General features: G+C 42.8%; 1 protein-coding gene across 1 annotated transcript in view; it reads left to right on the top strand.

Annotated features, from left to right (window-relative positions):
• The window catches only part of LOC124802886 (estradiol 17-beta-dehydrogenase 2-like), a 72,793-nt gene that overhangs the window by 28,435 nt on the left and 24,548 nt on the right, over positions 1–19,810 (top strand). Inside the window, exons 4-5 of the mRNA XM_047263937.1 lie at positions 8,060–8,192; positions 14,535–14,646. Coding sequence (XP_047119893.1) covers positions 8,060–8,192; positions 14,535–14,646 — 245 coding nt within the window. The remainder of the gene's footprint in view (positions 1–8,059; positions 8,193–14,534; positions 14,647–19,810) is intronic.

The raw sequence follows: 19,810 nt of genomic DNA, 5'->3' as shown, positions 1-19,810 counted from the left end.
TTAGGTTAGTTAGGTTTAAGTAGTTCTAAGTTCTAGGGGACTGATGACCTCAGATGTTAAGTCCCATAGTGCTCAGAGCCATTTGAACCTCTCTGCTCACGGGTGGTGGCAGCCACTTCTCTCACTCTTGGCTATTCTGGCAGTCCATAGGGTGGGGCAAATCAGATGCCTGTCTGCTGTGCCAAATGGCCGTGTTTCCTCGTCCTGTGGTTCATCCTTTCAGGCCCTGCTATATTTCCATTGGCAGACGGTCCTCACCCATCACTCTCGATGGAAGGATATTCCGGTCAATCATAGGCAGGTGAGTCCGAGTCCGGCTTGCCTCTCCGCTGCGTCAGATTAGAGTCCGCCAGTTGATGGCGTTTCCGTCTTCTCTGGTGAGCCTTTTTGGCTGGTGCTGCCATCCTCCATTCCGTCTAGCTGCGGCCTGAGGAAGACTGGCAGCTGTACCAGTTGGCAACAAGGGATCCACCACAACTGTCCCATCTTGGCCTCCCTTCTCTGGTCTTGTCGCAACTGCAACTGTCGTGATCGCCAGAGAATCTGGCATACTTCTTCCGTGCTGCGGCAGTACTTTGCCACGTGGTCCAGGCTGGGCAGGACAGCCTATATGTCGGCAGGGAAGCCTAACAGCTTCTGTAGCTAGGAGATCTCCTCCAGCTCTTCTCACAGTTTTAAGACTGTCTGCGGATCTCACGATTATGGTGAACAGTAACAGTCTCCTTTTGTTAGTTCACTGTTGCACCTTGACGGGCACATCACTAAACCCAGCATGCATCAGTTCTTCTTGATAAGTGCGTGAGACGCCCAGCTTCTACCACGAACATACAACTTTATTATTTGATCAAACATTACAAGAGCCCATTATTTTTAACACACTGCTTTAATCTTTGGAACTTCATTACCGACTGAAAACTACTTTAATTTAAAAACGGCTGAAGGCCAATAACTTAAAACGCAAGCATAATCAGAAATTTAAAAGGCAAGCCTTATCTTACAACAATTCTTTATTTAGGCTGAAGGCCCAAAGAATCTGAGATTTTCAGAGTGAACAATTTGAATTCAGATCGGCTGAAGGCCTAACACTTAAACTCCATAACATTATTTTTTTTAAAATACCAAAGGCCTTACGTGAAACAGTTCTTTAATTTAGGCTGTAGGCCTTAAGAGCAAAACAACTCAAACTCAAGATCGGCTGAAGGCCCAACACTTAAAATTCAACAACATTAAAACCTTTAAAATGCCAAAGATCTTACGTGGAACAGTTCTTTAAATTAGGCTGAAGGCCTAAAGAATCTTACGCCTTAAGGGCAAAATAACCTTAATATAAAAATCGACTAAAAGCCATACAAGTACAAACAACAAGAACAAATAACAAGAGGGAGTACACCCAAGGGCGCTCAGAAGTTCCGAGGGTCGGCCTGGAATTCAAACACTTACGCTCGCTTAGGTGAGACAGGCAGTCGGCCCAACAATTCTCAATCCGACGGCAACCCAACTGACATACATTCAAAGGACTAAGCGAAAAGATAACTTTCGTGTCCGGTATCGGTGAGCCACGGACCTCTTAGCAATGGGAACAGCACCACACACTCCGACCACTCGTGGACGCCGGCACCGTCACCGGCCAAACTACGCGCCGCGAAGATTTCCTCGCTGCTTCACGCCAACTGACCGACTGCCCAGGCGCGGAAACGGTGAAAGGATCAAGTATACGTCGGCCGATGAGACGACCGACCGAACGACCAACCAACTGCCGTCCCGCCCCAATCTCCTTCCGTCGGACAGTTCATGTGTGTCGCCAGCGGTCGGCGAGCACTGGCTCTCGGCGCCTCACCGGCGCTCCGTCCCCGACTTCACTGCTGCTGCGTCCCTAACTCACTGCCAAACACACGACGACCTGGAAATACTATCTGTCACTCCAGAGCTGGTACGACAGTGCACTTATCGATACGCGCTGCTGCTGCCGCTCACGACAAGTAAGGCAGGAAGTTAGTGAAGCCAGTAAATGGAATAAGAAAACGAGGCCGCAGTACAGTAACAGAAGATGACAAACAATAAGTGGGATAAACGTGAGCCGTGCACGGCTTAGTACGTTACGAGTAAATAGCGCCCATATCGTTGGCCTGGGGTTTTACTTCAAGACTATATGTCTATCAGTGGGCTCTTTGGTTTGGCAGAGTTGTAGGGAGAGTCTGGGGAGGAGCTAATGGACAGGCGGTGTTCGTCAGCAACACACAGAGGGTAGGGCTGGCTGCCAGGCGGTACGGTAACGTGTGTAAGGATGGTCTTGACGGATCGTCGCGGACAAGGAGCGCACCTGGGCTGCAGTGGTGGCTTTAGAGCGATCAGTTACTGTCGAAACGCTACGCAGGAATAACGTGTCGCATGGCGGAACTAGATTTTGGTCGGGGCAATATGTAGCGTCTCATGGAATTGCTTGCAGTAATCTGTCCGTATGATATTCTCTGCTGGCCACTACCCACATTGGTGAATCGCTTTATTTAGACGTTACTGGTTTGGAAGTTGTTCTTCAGTTCTCACCATCAATGATTACTGTTAAAGCTCCGCTGCCCACACTAACTTTATTTTCCTATACCACATCTGCATAGTTGTTATTTGATCTTACTTGGTTGTACCTGCATTCTTAGACCCCTCCAGCGTGTTACGTTCAACGGAAGTCCCTAATTAATGGTTGGAAATTGTAATTCTGTGTCTTCTGCCCCTGAACTGAAGCTGATCTGGAAGATAGTATGTTCACTGCTCGACGGTGGCTCAGTGCAACCTTACTATTGTCAAATTGTGAACATGAGTTTAAAGTTTGAAAGGTTTAGTTCCCCTTTGAAAGGGGGCTTCAGCGTGACTTTAAAACTGAAAACAGTGCTTGAACTTTTGAAAAGTTTTTGACTCATCTTTTAAGGCTCCTCAAAATACACATTTCTGTGTTTTAACCCACCCTTTAAAGGTGGTTTAGAGTTATTTTTACGTTGTATGAACATCTATTTAAAGTTTTGAAAAGCTTATAATCCACACTGTAAAGTTTGCTCACTTGAATTGTTGCCTTCGTAAGCATTGGCCTCAACTAAACTTTAAAGTTTTCTTTTCTGCTCTTGTTAGTGGTTGTGTTAAAGTTAACCGTAAGTCTTAGTCGCTTGGTTCACACTAGCCTGTTGTTTAGCAGAAATAAGAGTGTGATGTATTAATTACTGTTTGGTGTATATAGATAAACTCAACTAGTCTGTGTAAAATTGCTGAAGTTATTCCATGTGTATCCCGGTGCCTAGGCCAGTTAAAAGAACCAGCTCGTGATCGCCATGTCATACACTGTCCTTAACATCGTGAGAAAATTTCCTTCCATCAAATCAATAAGCAAATAGTTAATGAGCTTCAGAATCTTTTTCTGCGGCAGATTGAGTCACGCCAGATTAATATTGTAAATGGGCCGCACACTACCACATTTTGTTGAAGCCTAAGTAAATTTATGGATCTAGTGTGTACGTATATTTTCAAGTATCCGAATTTTCTCAGTTTTACTACATTGAAAAATGTGTAATGTTTTCTGATTTCACTAAATGATATTTTGCTTTAGTTAAAGTCTGTCTGAACATTCGTTCCAAGTCTCTGTTTTATGGTTCAGATTGCTGAACTTGTCTGTAAAACTGTATTTTGGTAAATTTTTTTATACATGCTATCAGTGTATGCTGTTCGAAGCGTCTCGGCAAATAAGAAAAAATGTTTTTCGTGTATCTCCGACTTGGGTTCAGTCCTTCCGTTTGAGCAGCTTCTGCCCCGCTTACGTTCCATACGACTTCTTGTACTGCTGCCAGATCGCATATCCAGAGCAATCCCGTGAGGAGTGCCTAGGTTGGCTTTTCCCACTGCTTAGGTGGCTGCGGCGTCTTCATCTCACTTGCTGCTATGACGCAGTCGGCACCGACATTCTTGACTGCTATCAGGTCACCCTTTCTTTGTGCCTGAATTTCGATCGTGGCATCAGAATCACGGCGAAATCGAGATGACAGCTGTTCATCAAGGCGTCATGTAGCTCACTCCACCCCTTGCCTCTGCACCGGTAACAGATGCAATCATTGCGTTTATTTCTTTTTGCACATTATCCGGAAAGATAAAACCAATTCTCCGAAAACGACAAGTGAAGACCAGCTAAAACACGGGAACTGCGCCGGCCGAAGTGGCCGAGCGCTTCTAGGCGCTTCAGTCTGGAACCGCGAGACCGCTACGGTCGCAGCTTCGAATCCTGCCTCGGGCATGGATGTGTGTGATGTCTTTAGGTTAGTTAGGTTTAAGTTGTTCTAATTTCTAGGGGACTGATGACCTCAGAAGTTAAGTCCCATAGTGATCAGACCCATTTAAACGTGAACTGCTAGATAGTGTCAAAGACGATCTCGGACTAAGAATATTCGGGGTCTATCAGATACCCTTCCAGTGTGGGAAGACAATATAGCTCAGACGCTGCGTATAGTCTAAGATCATTGGCGATAGCACCAATGACACACACGGTTGCAGCAGCAACACATATGGGCAGTCAAGGATCATTGCCTACCGGAATTACGTGAAACGGATTACGACCTTACTAGCGTAATGACACAGACGTCTAATTTCTTGGACGGTGTCATTAAATAATCGAATAAAGGAACCGTTGAGCAGTCGTGGTAGTGGCTACATCTTTAGTAAGGAACTGGATCCCGCAATGAGTGTGACTTAGAAGAGGAAGGACACATCCCGTAACGAGCTGGTTGCAGGGGCTGCCGGAGAAATAGGAGACGTGCAGCCATCATGCGTACTTGGATAAAGATCGACGGCGCAGTAGTGCGTCGGCGGGAGGAATGTGGAGGAGATGCCATGTACTGACAGCGGGCAGACCGGCAGGGCGGAGGGAGTGGGGAAGAGATGAAAGATCATGCCAACCTCTGATCAGTCTGCGACCACCAAATAGCAATTCGCACATACAAGACATGCCACTGTACCCTTAGGGGGCATAACAACCTTTGGGCATTAACAAATAGCAGAATGACTCCACTAAAACAAAAGACGTCTCTTACGTAGCATCTCCAGACTGCCGTGGCTAACACCCAGTAAGAACGTACGGTCTATGACACACTGGGGTGGAGTCACTGGAGATCAGACTGACCAAACTTAGAGCAGACTACGGAAGACACACACTAACGAAACGTCCAGACATGGAAGACGTCCAGACAACGAGACTACGAACAAACAGACGACCCACATTCAGATATACACAAGCAGCGAACACAGTAACCGGACCTTGCTGCCAGTATGGAACTCTTAATCAGAGAGATCCCACTACCCACTCCCCCCCCCCCCCACTTGAACCAAAATGAAGACAACTAACCACACAACACACACACACACACACACACACATACACATGACACGCACATATTAGAGTTAAATTAGCCATAAAACCTAGCGTAGATTAAAAGTTTATAACTGCCCACTACTGCTCTCTCCATATGGCGAGCGAGGCTCCCCCCCCCCCCCCCCCGTCGAAGGTTAAAGTCCTCCCTCGGGGGGATGGGTGTGTGTGTGTGTGTATGTGTGTGTGCTGTCCTTAGAGTAAGTCAGTTTAAGTTAGATTAAGTAGTGGGTAAGCTTAGGGACCGATGACCTCAGCAGTTTGGTCCCATAAGACCTTACCACGAATTTCCAATTTTTTCCATATAGTGACCGTAGGACGTGGCGGAGAATCGAGGGTAGCTGTGACGGGCAACAAATTGTCAATTGTACTCCAAATTCAAATGTAAATTATGCTAAAATTATCCCCGCCTCCCACCAGTAGCTGACCACTATTAGCATAGTATTGTAAAACGCCACAAAAAGAGCAAGAAATGTATCTCCTATCATGGCACAGATGTACGTATACGCCAACGATACTACTGCTATGTATAACTTAGTCTTTAATTTATATAACTACTCCCGAGTTACTCCTTAGTTTTAGTACTTTGCTCCATTTGCGAACTGGTTTAAACAGTAGCCTAAGAGAAAGCGACCAACACAGACACACTCAAAATAAATGTAACACCACACACTTACATCAAAACACGTAAGTGGGTCACCCCCAAACATTTAGCACTAATTTTATTGATTCAGTACCGTCACTAAATTATTTGTAGCAAACCGATATATTAAGTATCCCTTTCAACTTCAAACTGATAACGATTGAAACCTGAGGTCTCCAAATTTTATTAATTCATCAACATTCTACTGCTTTACTAATTTTAATGCTAATTTTATAATTTACGCATGCAGAGTACTGCCTTATATATTATTGTTTATCAATATCATGTTCAAGACTAGTTTCATTTTTGTTTTGTCAGAATTTATTAATTGTACCTTTGCACGAAATATGAATCATCATCATTTAACAGTTCCAGTTTCCCGGGTAATGAGCCTCTTCCATTTCGTCCTCTCGAAACACACCTGTTCACGGAGAACATCATCCACTGGTCACTAGATCAGCCTCAATCAAGTCCCGCCATCAGGTTCGAGGTCTTCCTATGAAACATGAATAAGTAAAGAAAAAAATTGTACGGTAAAAGGCGGAGAAGCGTAATCCAAGCCCTCAAGCAGCTCTCCCGTCCCCGTCAGGGAAGGGGGGGGGGGGGGGAAGACTGATCAATCAGCTCATTAGCGGACCTGCTCTTAGCAACGTGGTCACCTGCCACATTACTGCCCCCGTTGGACACTGACATCCGACGGTTCACCTGTGAACTATTTCTTTACAACGAAATTAGAGTGTAGCAACAGACATCATCAACGGCAGGCATAAGGAAATAAATAGTGTTGGAAAAGTATTCGGACTCAAACATCATAAAAATGACATAATAAAATAAATAATGTCGTATAAACTCGGTCACAGTTTAAGCAATAGATGTATGCAACATGAACTGAATAACGCTGGAAACTAAGTCGTTAATAAACATAATAAAAATTTGTAATGTTGTACAAACTCGTTTACAATTTAAACTTAGATGCATTTGTAACATAGTCTTACAGGTAGTGTCACGCTGTCTTTCCATTTGTGTAATTACATACTAGATGTATTGCCAATGCAATCATTCATAAAGAAAACTGTTTTCAAGTATATAATTTTAAAATGAATGTTATTTGCTCACAATGTTAATAGTGTCTGGTGATGCTAGATAGAAAGCGTATCACTTTCGGTGAATGATTAGTTCGGTGAATAGTTATCAGTTCGCTTAAAGATAGAGAAACAAAAATATCTATGAGAGCTTCTGAAGTCTGTGCATTTGGATATTATCCGTAAATGTTGCAGTCACGTAAACGCTACTTCAGTGTAACTGTGGAAAGTGCGTATTATCCTCGTAATTTGTGAGAATTTGAGATATTTGGTTTTGTTTAAAAATACTTTTTTAACATTATTAATATGAGTTGAAATTTACTGCATAATTCAGTGCGTATTAAATAGCGCTTGTTCGCTAGTTTCTTGAAGACAGCAGATAAACATTTGAGACAAATTAATTAGCAGCAATATAATCATTCACATTATCTAAAACAGTCTGACAACGCTCGGATGGTTTACCAACTTCCAATTATTCATTAGAGCTTCTGTTATTCTTCTGAATAGTAATTGGCATGTAATAATGGGACGTCGTACCACTATTTAAATGAAATTTATTTGTACGAATTGAACAACGTATACGAATTTTGAATTCCCAAATTTGCACGATTGTATCCTCCTGCATAGAGTGCAATCTCTTCACAAGGGCAACAGCATGCTCGTTCGCATTCATCGACACTGTCGTGTCGCTAAATGAGATTCGAATAGTTCTATCGTCTCCAGCCATGAGATTCGTTCGTATTAAAGTGGATCTCGCTTTTAAGACCACCGCGAACTGTGTGTTGAGACTTTCATTTATATATGGTGTCCGTTTTAAATTACCCATATGAATATTGTGTTACACGTTTTCTTGTAAGGTTTTCATATGAATGCCTGCTAAAAAAAGACGGAGGGAGAACACTGACGCTAAGATGGAGTTTGTCGTTTGTGATGTTACAGGCAGATTGCCATTTCCGATGGTGAGTACTTACTGCTTGTCCAAAAGTGCGCTGACGATGTTCACCGACGTCTTGAGAATGGAAATGAAGAAATGGTCCGTCACTGTCTGTGCTGTCGAACCGCTATTATATGAGTGAGTATATTACCATACCATATAAGTGTACACCTTGCGTGCGGCAAATGACACGGACCACCTAAAATATATGTAGAACGAGTAAATGTAACGAGTCGTGGTTTCCGCTACGTTATTTCGGACATTATGAAGAATCTTCTGAAGTACGTAAGTAATTTTTAATTTTTATAGCTGCCGATTTATGACTTTTTTTAACTAAGTACTTTTCTCTCTGGTGCTAGAGCGTAAAAGTGCGGGATTTGATGAAATAGTAACAAGACAGTAGCGCCAAGAATGACTGTCTCTCGATCAGAAGAGATTGCTATTACGGCTGCCATATTAAGAGTAGTGATACCCATGTTAAAGATTCCACGCTGACAATGCTGCCCGCTGAATTTCATTTAAACTTACTGCAGCCCAGGTCCTGTACTGCATATCAATGGAGTCCTCAGTGTTCATATAGACGTGTAGTTTCGGTTTTTCCCACGGAAACTAAAAGAGGTGCTAAATCTGGTGATCGTACAATAAACTACCTATACGACCTATACTTGAGTATTGCTCATCAGTGTGGGATCCGTACCAGATCGGGTTGACGGAGGAGATAGAGAAGATCCAAAGAAGAGCGGCGCGTTTCGTCACAGGGTTATTTGGTAAGCGTGATAGCGTTACGGAGATGTTTAGCAAACTCAAGTGGCAGACTCTGCAAGAGAGGCGCTCTGCATCGCGGTGTAGCTTGCTGTCCAGGTTTCGAGAGGGTGCATTTCTGGATGAGGTATCGAATATATTGCTTCCCCCTACTTATACCTCCCGAGGAGATCACGAATGTAAAATTAGAGAGATTCGAATGCGCACGGAGGCTTTCCGGCAGTCGTTCTTCCCGCGAACCATACGCGACTGGAACAGGAAAGGGAGGTAATGACAGTGGCACATAAAGTGCCCTCCGCAACTCTCCATGCCTGTAACCTATGAAGCCTCTTCCTCTTTGAATAAGTACTTTCATCTTACATCCTTCTGAATCTTACTGTATTCATCTCTTGGTCTTCCTCTACAATTTTACCTCCCCCCCCCCCCCCTCCATACACAAACACACACACACTCCTCTGCAGTACTAAATTCGTGAGCCCACTATGTCTCAGAATGTGTCCTATTAACCGATCCCTGACACAAATCTTTTTTCTCCCCAGTTCTGTTCAGTGTCTCCTCATTAGTCACGTGATCTACCCATCTAAACTTCAGAATTCTTCTGTAGCACCACATTTCATTCTTCTGCAGCGCCACATTTCAAAAGCTTCTATTCTCTTCTTGTCTAAACTGTTTATCTTCCATGTATCACTTCCATACATTGACACACTCCATACACATGCTTTAGAAAAGACGTCCTAAGACTTAAATCGATATTCGCTGCTAACAAATTTCTGTTCCTCAGCAACGCTTTTCTTGTCATTACTAGTCTACCTTTTGTATCCTCTCTACGTCGGCCATCAGTTATTTTGGTGACCAAATAACGAAACTAGGTTATTGTGTTATGTGTCTTGTTTCCTAGTCTAATTCTACTACATTTCATTACCCTTGTTTTGCTTTTTTTATGATCGCCTTACATTTTCCTTTCAAGACACTGTCCATTCCATTTAATACTATGCCACGACGTTTGCTGCCTCTGGCAGTATTACAATGTCATCGGCTAACCCTAAAATTTTATTTCTTCTACCTGAACTTTAATTCCTATTCCATATTTTTCTTTGGCTTGCTTTACTACATGCTCAACGTACATATTTAATAACATTGGTGACAGACTTCAACCCTGTCTCACTCCCTTCTCAAACACTGCTTCCCTGTCATGCCCCTCGACTCTTATAACAGCCATCTGATTTCTGCAAAAGTTGTTAATAGCCTTTCGCTCCCCGCATCTTATACCTGATACTTCCAAATTTCAAAGAGAGTGTTCCACTCAACATTGTCAAAACCTTTTTCCAAGTCTACGAATATTATGAATGTAGGTTTGTCTTTCCTTGTCCTAACTTCTGAGGTAAGTGGTAGGGTCAGTTTGCCTCGCGTGTTTCTACATTTGTTCGAAATGTAAACTGATCTTCCCCGCGGTTTCCTTCCCCGAAGTTTCCTTATCTCTACTACAATAACTGAAGCAACACATCTGTTATAAACTGTAGAGTTCTACAAAAAAAAAACGGAGACCAGTTGCGCGATACTTGAAAATCCCGCATCACACGTTGACAGACCAAGGTCAATGTTTAACCATTTCTTTGAGCCAATGCGGCCATCAAACTGACCGGTAGTGTATGTTGCCAAGACTGATCTGTCTTTGGTTTCTAAATGACGCAGCACTCCAATGGGTCATACAGACGACAAAGACAGTACAGCTATCGGAAGTGATCTTGGCTGGCTGCACTCAACGCTGCTTTCCACTGATGTCACATTTCGTCAAGTTGTGTTACCTGGAAACTGCAGGTAACATACAACGTACAGACAGCATCCCAACATGTCCCACATCTGCTCACTGGTGAATGTTTTTTGTTGTGCTGTAGGTCCACGCTGACAAAAACCTTATTTTGTTGAGAAAGTGGTCTCTTACTCTCTACGGACTGATTTTTTTATACGTGACTAGTTCAACTCGTATGCCAAACTGATATGCGTATTCACACATTCCGTGAAGTGTGAGAGAACTCTTTCTGAACGACAACCCTGAGCCAAAGTCCCCGTTACATCATGTCCCTCGTAGGGTATGGTCTCACAGCACTGTTCGAGTTCGGTGGGAAAGGCTGTGGAGACTCCTTGAGGCAACCACTGAGGAGTGTTCATTTGCATTTCTTACGAAAAGACATTTACGTTTCGCCCAGATGGACATTCGTTTCCGAATGGCGTCTTTTTCAGCAATGACGACGGCGAACAGGAAAACATTCCGTGAGTAAAATTTCAAAAATAAGATAGCGCCTTGAGCCAAAGAATACGTTATGACGGCGAGCCTTAGGCGAGGTTTTAAAGGCTGGAATTAATTTAAAAACCAACCATTTGGTTGATGCATGATGTACAAGAACTGCCACAGCAAGGAAAAGAGCAATGAACTAATAAAGTGTGTTCCTTTTTCAACAAAATTATCAAGACGGCATTTGATTTTGATTTTTATAAATATAGTGTCACACAGATACCTAGAGGTGAACTGAAACTCTGTAACGTAAGATTTAAGGACTTAAATATTTTAAAACGATTGCCGAGTCTCTCACAGGGCATTCTTAGGATAAATAGTGCGCCTTTCCGTATTGTAAAAACCTCCAGAATCTCTAGCAGAAGCAGAAAATCATTTTTCGTTATTCATTAATGTCGAATTATGCAATATTTGAATGCAGACCGAGGTGACACAATGATTAAGACACTGACACTTATTGGGAGGATACTAGATCAACCAGATTTAGCTTTTCTGCGGTTTCCCTAAATGCTGCGATAGTCCTTTTGTAAAGGACACAACGGATTTCCTTCCATAATCCAAGCTTGCAGTACATCTCTAATGATCTCGAACTCGACGAAATGTTAAACCTAATCTACATTCGTTCTAATACTTTAACCCTTGCAGATCTGTAGAGGATAAGCATATATTTTTTTGGCAGTGCTGTGAACTTTCTCAGAATGTGTGAAATATTTGCTACTGTAACACTTCAGTAATATATGTTTTGCGAATCATTTTCTACTTACCGGTTTGCACAAGTAATTACTCCACAGGTCGAAAACCGGAGACAATCCTTCGTCCACCTACCCCTATGGATCAATACTTCTCTCATCTTGCATTGAGGAAACTTATTAACCAGTGTCTAATAAAATGCTACTAAGCTACCAAAATAATTTTCCAACAGCTCTCTCTGACTGAGAGAGAGGCAGCTTCCCAACTTGCTACACTTATACAAAAATCAGACTGATTATGACACTAGGAAAAACATTAGATGTTTGTTTCTAAGAACTGCCATATTGAATACCTCCCAGAAATGTCCAGCTTCTTCTGAGCGTGACGCGCTTCTTAACAAAACTTTGGTGAGGACTTTTGATATACAGGAGTATCATACGATCTAGAACGAAATATGACTGCACTCTCTTTATAAGAAATTTTGTAAATTTGTGGTAAGTTCCTATGGGACCAAACTGCTGAGGTCATCGGTCCCTAGGCTTACACACTACTTAATCTAACTTACAAGGGGAGGCCGCCAATTGTGAAATTCAGATTCGATTCGTACTGCGCATAATAAAAGCTCATGGCCAGAGGTGTAATGTGGCAAAGCACCAAGATGCACTTCTCAGCCGTTGTAGAGAAAATCGACAGTTAAAAGAAACCGTTGCGATGAAATACTCTCTACGATTAATGATTTTCGAGAGCTTCCTGGCGCAGCGGTAAGCGCTCGGGTTTGCAATCTGAAGGTCGCCGGATCGAATCCCGCGCCATGCAACTTTTTTATTATTAGTTTTTTGTAATGCAAATATATATATATATATATATATATATATATATATATATATATATGAATTGCTTATGCATGTTGGTGAAGGCGGATCGCTCTCCAATTGTACCGCCTCCATTTTTCCGTTTAACAGGGTGTACCAAAGCTCTCCCGTCCGCACTGATTTTCGACGATGTTATAAGTTGCGCTAGGGACCGCATCTACCTTCTTTCGAAGTTAGCAGGCAACTACGCTGTTATGCGGCGGCTCGTTTCGGCCCATTCAACATCTGTCCTTCAAGTGTAACGAGCGAGTAACGGAGTTTATATTTCATACCTGCCACAGCAAATTTGTGTTCGTGGGGTTTCTATTCTAATTCGAACGTTTGACTTACGCTATACGTATTCGTTTCGGAATATCGTTTCTACGTCTTCCGTTAACTATACGTGGTTAACATTATGAAGACAATTAATAACATTTGTGAAATACAACTTTGTTTGCGGAAAACATAATGATGTTCGAAGTCGCCAGTTTTTCCACGACAAACGACTTTCAACAACTTATTATATGCATAATTGTTGCAACTGATTGCCAGGAATTACAAAAAGCAAATACTAAAAAAAAAAAAAAAAAAATTGCATGGCGCGAGATTCGAACCAGCTACCTTCGGACTACAAACCCGAGCGCTTACCGCTGCACCACAACGCTGTAGATAATTGTTTATGGTAGAGAGTATTTCATTGCAACGGTTCCTTTTAACTGTCGATTTTCTCGACAACGGCTGAGAAGTGCATCTTGGTGCTTTGCCACATTACACCTCTGGCCATCAGCTTTTATTATGCGCAGTATGAATCGAATCTGAATTTCACAATTGGCGGCCTCCCCTTGTTAAACTAACTGATGCTAAGGGCAACACACACACTCATGCCCTGGGGAGGAGTCAAACATCCGACAGAGCGAGCCGCGCGAACCGAGGCAAGGCGCCTGAGACCACGCGGCTACCCCGCGCGGCTCTTCATAAGAAATGCTATGTACAAACTAGAAAAAAATTCTGTTTAATTACAGTGGGGCCAGCTAAGGAGCTATGCGCTACACACTAACAAGCGCATTGCTGGTGAAATATGCATAAATGTCAAACCGATATACCTGTCAGACACTTTCCTGTCAAAAATACATTCTAAAATGAACGACACAATAATAAAGAAACTGTAAACACTAATATCTTGAATTTCTGTATTCAGCCAGGTGATATTGCTCTTCTAGTTGAACAGCCCATTTCGAGAGAAGAAACTCCAGAATTACATTAACAGCGTTATCCACATTAAACTATAAGGAATACCATGTCAGTATGTATGTTTCAGAAAGATCGTCTGTTTACTAGTGTCCATAAATGTAACGAGATGTGATGATTGCACAATGAAGAATTATACAACCACCAACTGAATTCAAAGGCTGTCCAACTACGCATCTTACGGGGTTCACCGTGAGATGAGGAAGGTAACGTGGTTGCCGACGAAAGAATAGTCCTCCTCCTTAGCAGAACACTTTCTCTCTTCTCTCTCTCTCTCTCTCTCTCTCTCTCTCTCACACACACACACACACACACACACACACACACACACACATTGTCTCTCGACATTCATCTGTATTAAAGTAATCCGAATACTTGTAGGAAGACACGATACTACGAATGTCGAACAACGAATTAACAAATTAAATATAGCTATAAAACAAGGAAAACATGAATGTAGGCACATTTTACTGTTGTATGCACGTTTTGTCATTGACACATTTCGTTATACGTTCACATACTCAGCATGTCCTGATATGGTATAAAATTTTCAAGCATAATTAGGTTCTCTTTGTTTTTGTTATTTTGGGTTCACTCCGTACATGTGTTATTTCTTTACGTTTTGGTTTCTTGCAGAACTGCTCTTACTGATGCAGAATACTTGCAGTCGAAATATGTTGAAAATACAGAGAAGACTCTCTCGGATGAGAAAGAAAGCATTCGACAGGCAGCAAGAAAGAATTGTGAGGTAAGTTTCTAGCACACAGTAATCTACGCTGTGTCACTTGACGTCTTCACGTTCACACAGCTGTTTATTCAAAAGTGACCAAATACCATGGGTGTGTAGACCTTCTTTTGCTATTGCTGCAGTCTTCAGTCTTTTTCACTAACGAATAATAAACTGAGTACACAATTTTTTTCCATTCGTCGTGTAGTATGTTTATTTATTTATTTCATTCCATTATAGCTTTTGGCCTGTAATTTGAACACTTGCTGTATTTCTCTTTCACAAATTATGCAATATAAATTAATAATTTTACACTGCACAACATTACTTCCCATCACCATAACTATTTCTGTTATTATTATTATTATTAGAATTTTCTTTAATTAATCAGTCTTCTGACTAGTTTGATGGGGCTCATCACTAATTCCTCTCAGGTGTCACCTTCATCATCTCACAGTAGCACTCGGGACCTACGTCCTCAATTATTTGTTGGATGTATTCCAGTCTCTGCCTTCCTCTAGTTTTTACCCATGACAGTTCCTTCACTTAAAAGTTATTGCGTGACATCTGAATAGATGTCCCTTATTCCTTTAATTTTCAACATTCTTCTGTAGCACCACCCCTCAAACACTTCGATTCTCTTCTTTTCCGGTTTTCCTTCAGTCCATGTTTCATTGCCATACAATGACGTGCTCTAAACGTTTCTCAGAAATTCCTTCCTCACATAAAAGCCTACATTTTATACTAGTAGACTTCTCTTGGCCAGAAGTACTTAACGCCAGTGCCAGTCTGCATTTTTGTCGTACTCGCTCCGCCCGTCAAGCGTTATGTTGCTGGCTAGGTACCGGAATTCTTTATACTTGTTCTCATTTCTGCTACTTCTCATTACTTTTATCATTCTCCGATTTACTCTCAATTCATATTATGTACTCACTGAACGGCTCATTCTATTCAGCAGATACTGTAATTCTTCTTCACTTTCACTCAGGTAGCAATGACATCAGCAAATCTTATCATTGATATCCATCCACTTTGAATTTTAATTCCAGTCAGGAACTATCTTTTATTTCCAACATTGCTTTCTCTACAGTACAGACTGAACAGCAGCGGCAAGAGAATACATCGCTGTCTTCCACCCTTCTTAAACCGAGCACTACGTTCTTTGTGTTCCACTCATTATTCCCTCTTGTCTCTTGTACATACACTACTGGCCATTAAAATTGCTACACCACGAAGATGACGTGCTACAGACGCGAAATTTAACCGACAGGAAGAAGATGCTGTGATATGCAAATGATTAGATTTTCAGAGCATTTACACAAGGTTGGCGCCGGTGGCGACACCTACAACGTGCTGACATGAGGAAAGTTTCCAACCGATTTCTCATACACAAACAGCAGTTGACCAGCGTTGCCTGGTGAAATGTTGTTGTGATGCCTCGTGTAAGGAGGAGAAATGCGTACCATCACATTTCCGACTTTGATAAAGGTCGGACTGTAGCCTATCGCGATTGTAGTTTATCGTATCGCGACATTGCTATTCGCGTTGGTCTATATCCAATGACGTTTAGCAGAATATGGAATCGGTGGGTTCAGGAGGGTAATACGGAACGCCACGCTGGATCCCAACGGCCTCGTATCACTAGCAGTCGAGATGATAGGCATCTTATCCGCATGGCTGTAACGGATCGTGCAGCCACGTCTCGATCCGTGACTCAACAGATAGGGACGTATGCAAGACAACAACCATCTGCACGAACAGTTCCACGACGTTTGCAGCAGCATGGACTATCAGCTCGGAGGCCATGGCTGCTGTTACCCTTGACGCTACATCACAGACAGGAGCGCCTGCGATGTTGTACCCAACGACGAACCTGGGTGCACGAATGGCAAAACGTCATTTTTTCGGATGAATCCAGTTCTGTTTTCAGCATCATGATGGTCGCATCCGTGTTTGGCCACATCGCGGTGAACGCGCATTGGAAGCGTGTATTCGTCATCGTCATGCTGGCGTATCACCCGGCGTGATGGTATGGGGTGTCATTGGTTACACGTCTCGGTCACCTCTTGTTCGCATTGACGGCACTTTGAACAGTGGACACTACATTTCACATGTGTTACAACCCGTGGCTCTACCCTTCATTCGATCCCTGCGAAACCCTAAATTTCAGCAGGATAATACACGACCGCATGTTGCAGGTCCTGTACGGGCCTTTCTGGATAGAGAAAATGTTCGAATGCTGCCCTGGCCAGCACATTCTCCAGATCTCTCACCAATTGAAAACGTCTGGTCAATGGTGGCCGAGCAACTGGCTCGTCGCAATACGCCAGTCACTACTCTTGATGATTGAAGCTGCATGGGCAGCTGTACCTGTACACGCCATCCAAGCTCTGTTTGACTCAATGCCCAGGCGTATCAAGGCCGCTATTACGGCCAGATGTGGTAGTTCTGGGTACTGATTTCTCAGGATCTATGAACCCAAATTGCGTGAAAATGTAATCACGTGTCAGTTCTAGTATAATATATTTGTCCAATGAATACCCGTTTATCATCTGCATTTCTTCTTGGTGTAGCAATTTTAATGACCAGTAGTGTATTATTCATTACCCGTCTTTCTCTACAGTTCACCCCTATTTTTTCTCATAATTTGCACCATGTGACATTGTCGAACACTTTGGCCGAAAGACACATCCTATGATAGTGTCTTGATTTTTCTTGTCTTGTTTCCATTATTAAACCCAGCATCAGAACTGCCTCTATGTTACCTTTACCATTCCTAAATCCAAACTGATCGTCTTCTAACACATCATCAATTTTTTTCCATTCTGTTGTGTATTCTTCTTGTCAGGAACTCGGATGCACGCACTAATTTAGAAAAAGAGAACTACTTCTACTATGAGTAAAAGCAACACCTACTACTATCATAATAAATCTGACACATTCCACAATGTAATCCATCGCTCCCCAGTCCATCGGCACGCCCTGCCAGTTCCTTGGGCGCTGTAGAGGGTGTTTTGGTTCCATGTGCCTCTTCCATTGTTTGATGTGTCCCTGATTGCAGGGTATGATTTCTCTGTTCCGAGGGAGCATCGTTGTTGCTGGTAATGAGAGCAGCCGCAAGCCGATCCACGTCACCCCGGTTCTGGTTCCTTGGGTGCACACGGTGTTGGCAGTTCATCTGGCGCAACTGTTGACCTTAGCTACCCTTGTCGCGTTGCTTCTCGCTCTATTGCCGCAGCCTCTCGTAGGGCAGTAGACGGGGGTTGATCGATAAGGTGACGCACTACCCAAGCCTTTCTTGAAATAGTGTCGCCAGTTTCGTTCAAGATATGCCTTCATTCTCGCAACGCTGTATTTCCTTGACATAGGAGGGTCTTCCGTGCCGATTCAGTTGCTGCCGATCAGTATCAGCAACATCGGCATGCGGGGGACATCCCCGCAACAGGTACACCCGGATGTCTATCAGACCAATTTGATGCCAGCAGACGGTGTAGGATCCATTAACAATCAAGAAGTGAGTCAGACTCCTTGAGGGCTTCAGGTGTGTTATACCCAGTCTCTGTTATATACGTGGTAGGAAATCACAAGTGCGCCTCGCTGTTCGGGCATCATACAATCGTTTCTCCCATAGGTTGAGGATCTGATTTAGAATTTTCTGCTTGCTTGTGGCTCGTATTCCTATTGAATTCAGCACTTCATGATATTGTTCTTTCTTCAGTCAGTACAGCACCGCTTTTTTCCGTATCTGCAGATCGAATGGACATATTCAAAATATTATTTGCAACATCTCAACTGACGCAGTGCCGAAAGCTCCCGTCAGCCGAAGAAGTGTCCCACGTCACACCCTGATAATTATCCGTGCTAGTGTAACGAGCCCGTGGACCCAAGCACTCTCATAGGACCCCAAGATCACAGTTAAAAAAGCGTTATAATACGCTCTTACTGTTTGCATTGGCAACTTTTAATCGTAACTGGCGCTACTAATAATTTTGTTCATTATGTTATGGACCTGTCGCTTAATTTCATGATTGGGGGTCTTTCGAGAACCCCTTTTAGCAGCATTTACGTTATCTTTTCATGCACAACAGACAATTTGACTCCCTGCCATCACTGACGTAATTGTTTCCCATCCACCTCCCAGATTGCTTCTGAAGCTTCTCTTCACAAGGACCCTCAGGTCGTCAGCATACGCCATTAATTCTACGACCTCTTTATTATCCTGCAGCTTCCCTAATACCGGTTCGAGTAACAGATCCCAGAAAACAGAGTCGCTTATGGTCCCATGTAGGCAGCCATTCGATATTTATTTTGTTAGGGTCTCTCGTGGGCACGACAGTGTCAGTTCTCTGTTTTCAAAGAAGTTCTTTACACATTTGTATAACGCTCGTGGACAGTTCAAGTCCCCTGTCAAAAATCATTCGCCTCCATAAGTGATCGAACGCACCGGCGATGTCCACCATATTTATGCAGATCGTTTTTCACAAGTCTTATCGCTTCATTTACAGCGTCTTCTGTTAGCTTCTCACATCTGAAACCATACTGTTGCGAATTCATTCCATAAACATCTCTTTTGCCCTGTAGTGTATTGCGTAACAGTTTCTCCAGAACATTCTCCAAGGTATCGAGAAGGCAAATAGGATTACAGAACATTGGAGTTAGGCCACTCACTGTCCTCACCTTTTCTCAAGACGATCACATTTTTCTTCTCCCATGTATCTAGTATTCTTCCCTGCAATAAACACGCCTTGTAAAGTTGGTATAAATATAAAGTTATGTGCACATAAAAGCTTGTAGGACTTCAGCAGGGGTGCCATCAGGAAAATTTTTTAGCTTCAGGATTTATTTTTCTCTCCTCCTCTTCCGAAAATGGACAATCTACCCCTCTGCACAGTACGCTTTTCTTCTTTTGTTCCGCAGGTTCTCTGCGTTTATCAAATTCGTCCTATGCAGTATCGTTTGGAAAGGGAGCGCCGATTGTTTTCAGTCGTGTTGCAGATTGTTCGTTTCAGAGTTGATAACATTGTTGGAGATTTTATCCTTTGACAGGCTACATTGCTAGCCATTAAAATTGCTACACCAAGAAGAAATGCAGATGATAAACGAGAATTCATTGGACAAATATATTATACTAGAACTGACATGTGATTACATTTTCACGCAATTTGGGTACATAGATCCTGAGAAA

The sequence above is a fragment of the Schistocerca piceifrons genome, chromosome 1, assembly GCF_021461385.2.
Source record: "Schistocerca piceifrons isolate TAMUIC-IGC-003096 chromosome 1, iqSchPice1.1, whole genome shotgun sequence".
NCBI classification, from domain to species: domain Eukaryota; kingdom Metazoa; phylum Arthropoda; class Insecta; order Orthoptera; family Acrididae; genus Schistocerca; species Schistocerca piceifrons.
The sequence above is the reverse complement of the archived record's forward strand: the minus strand, read 5'-3'. Positions and strand labels throughout refer to the sequence as shown.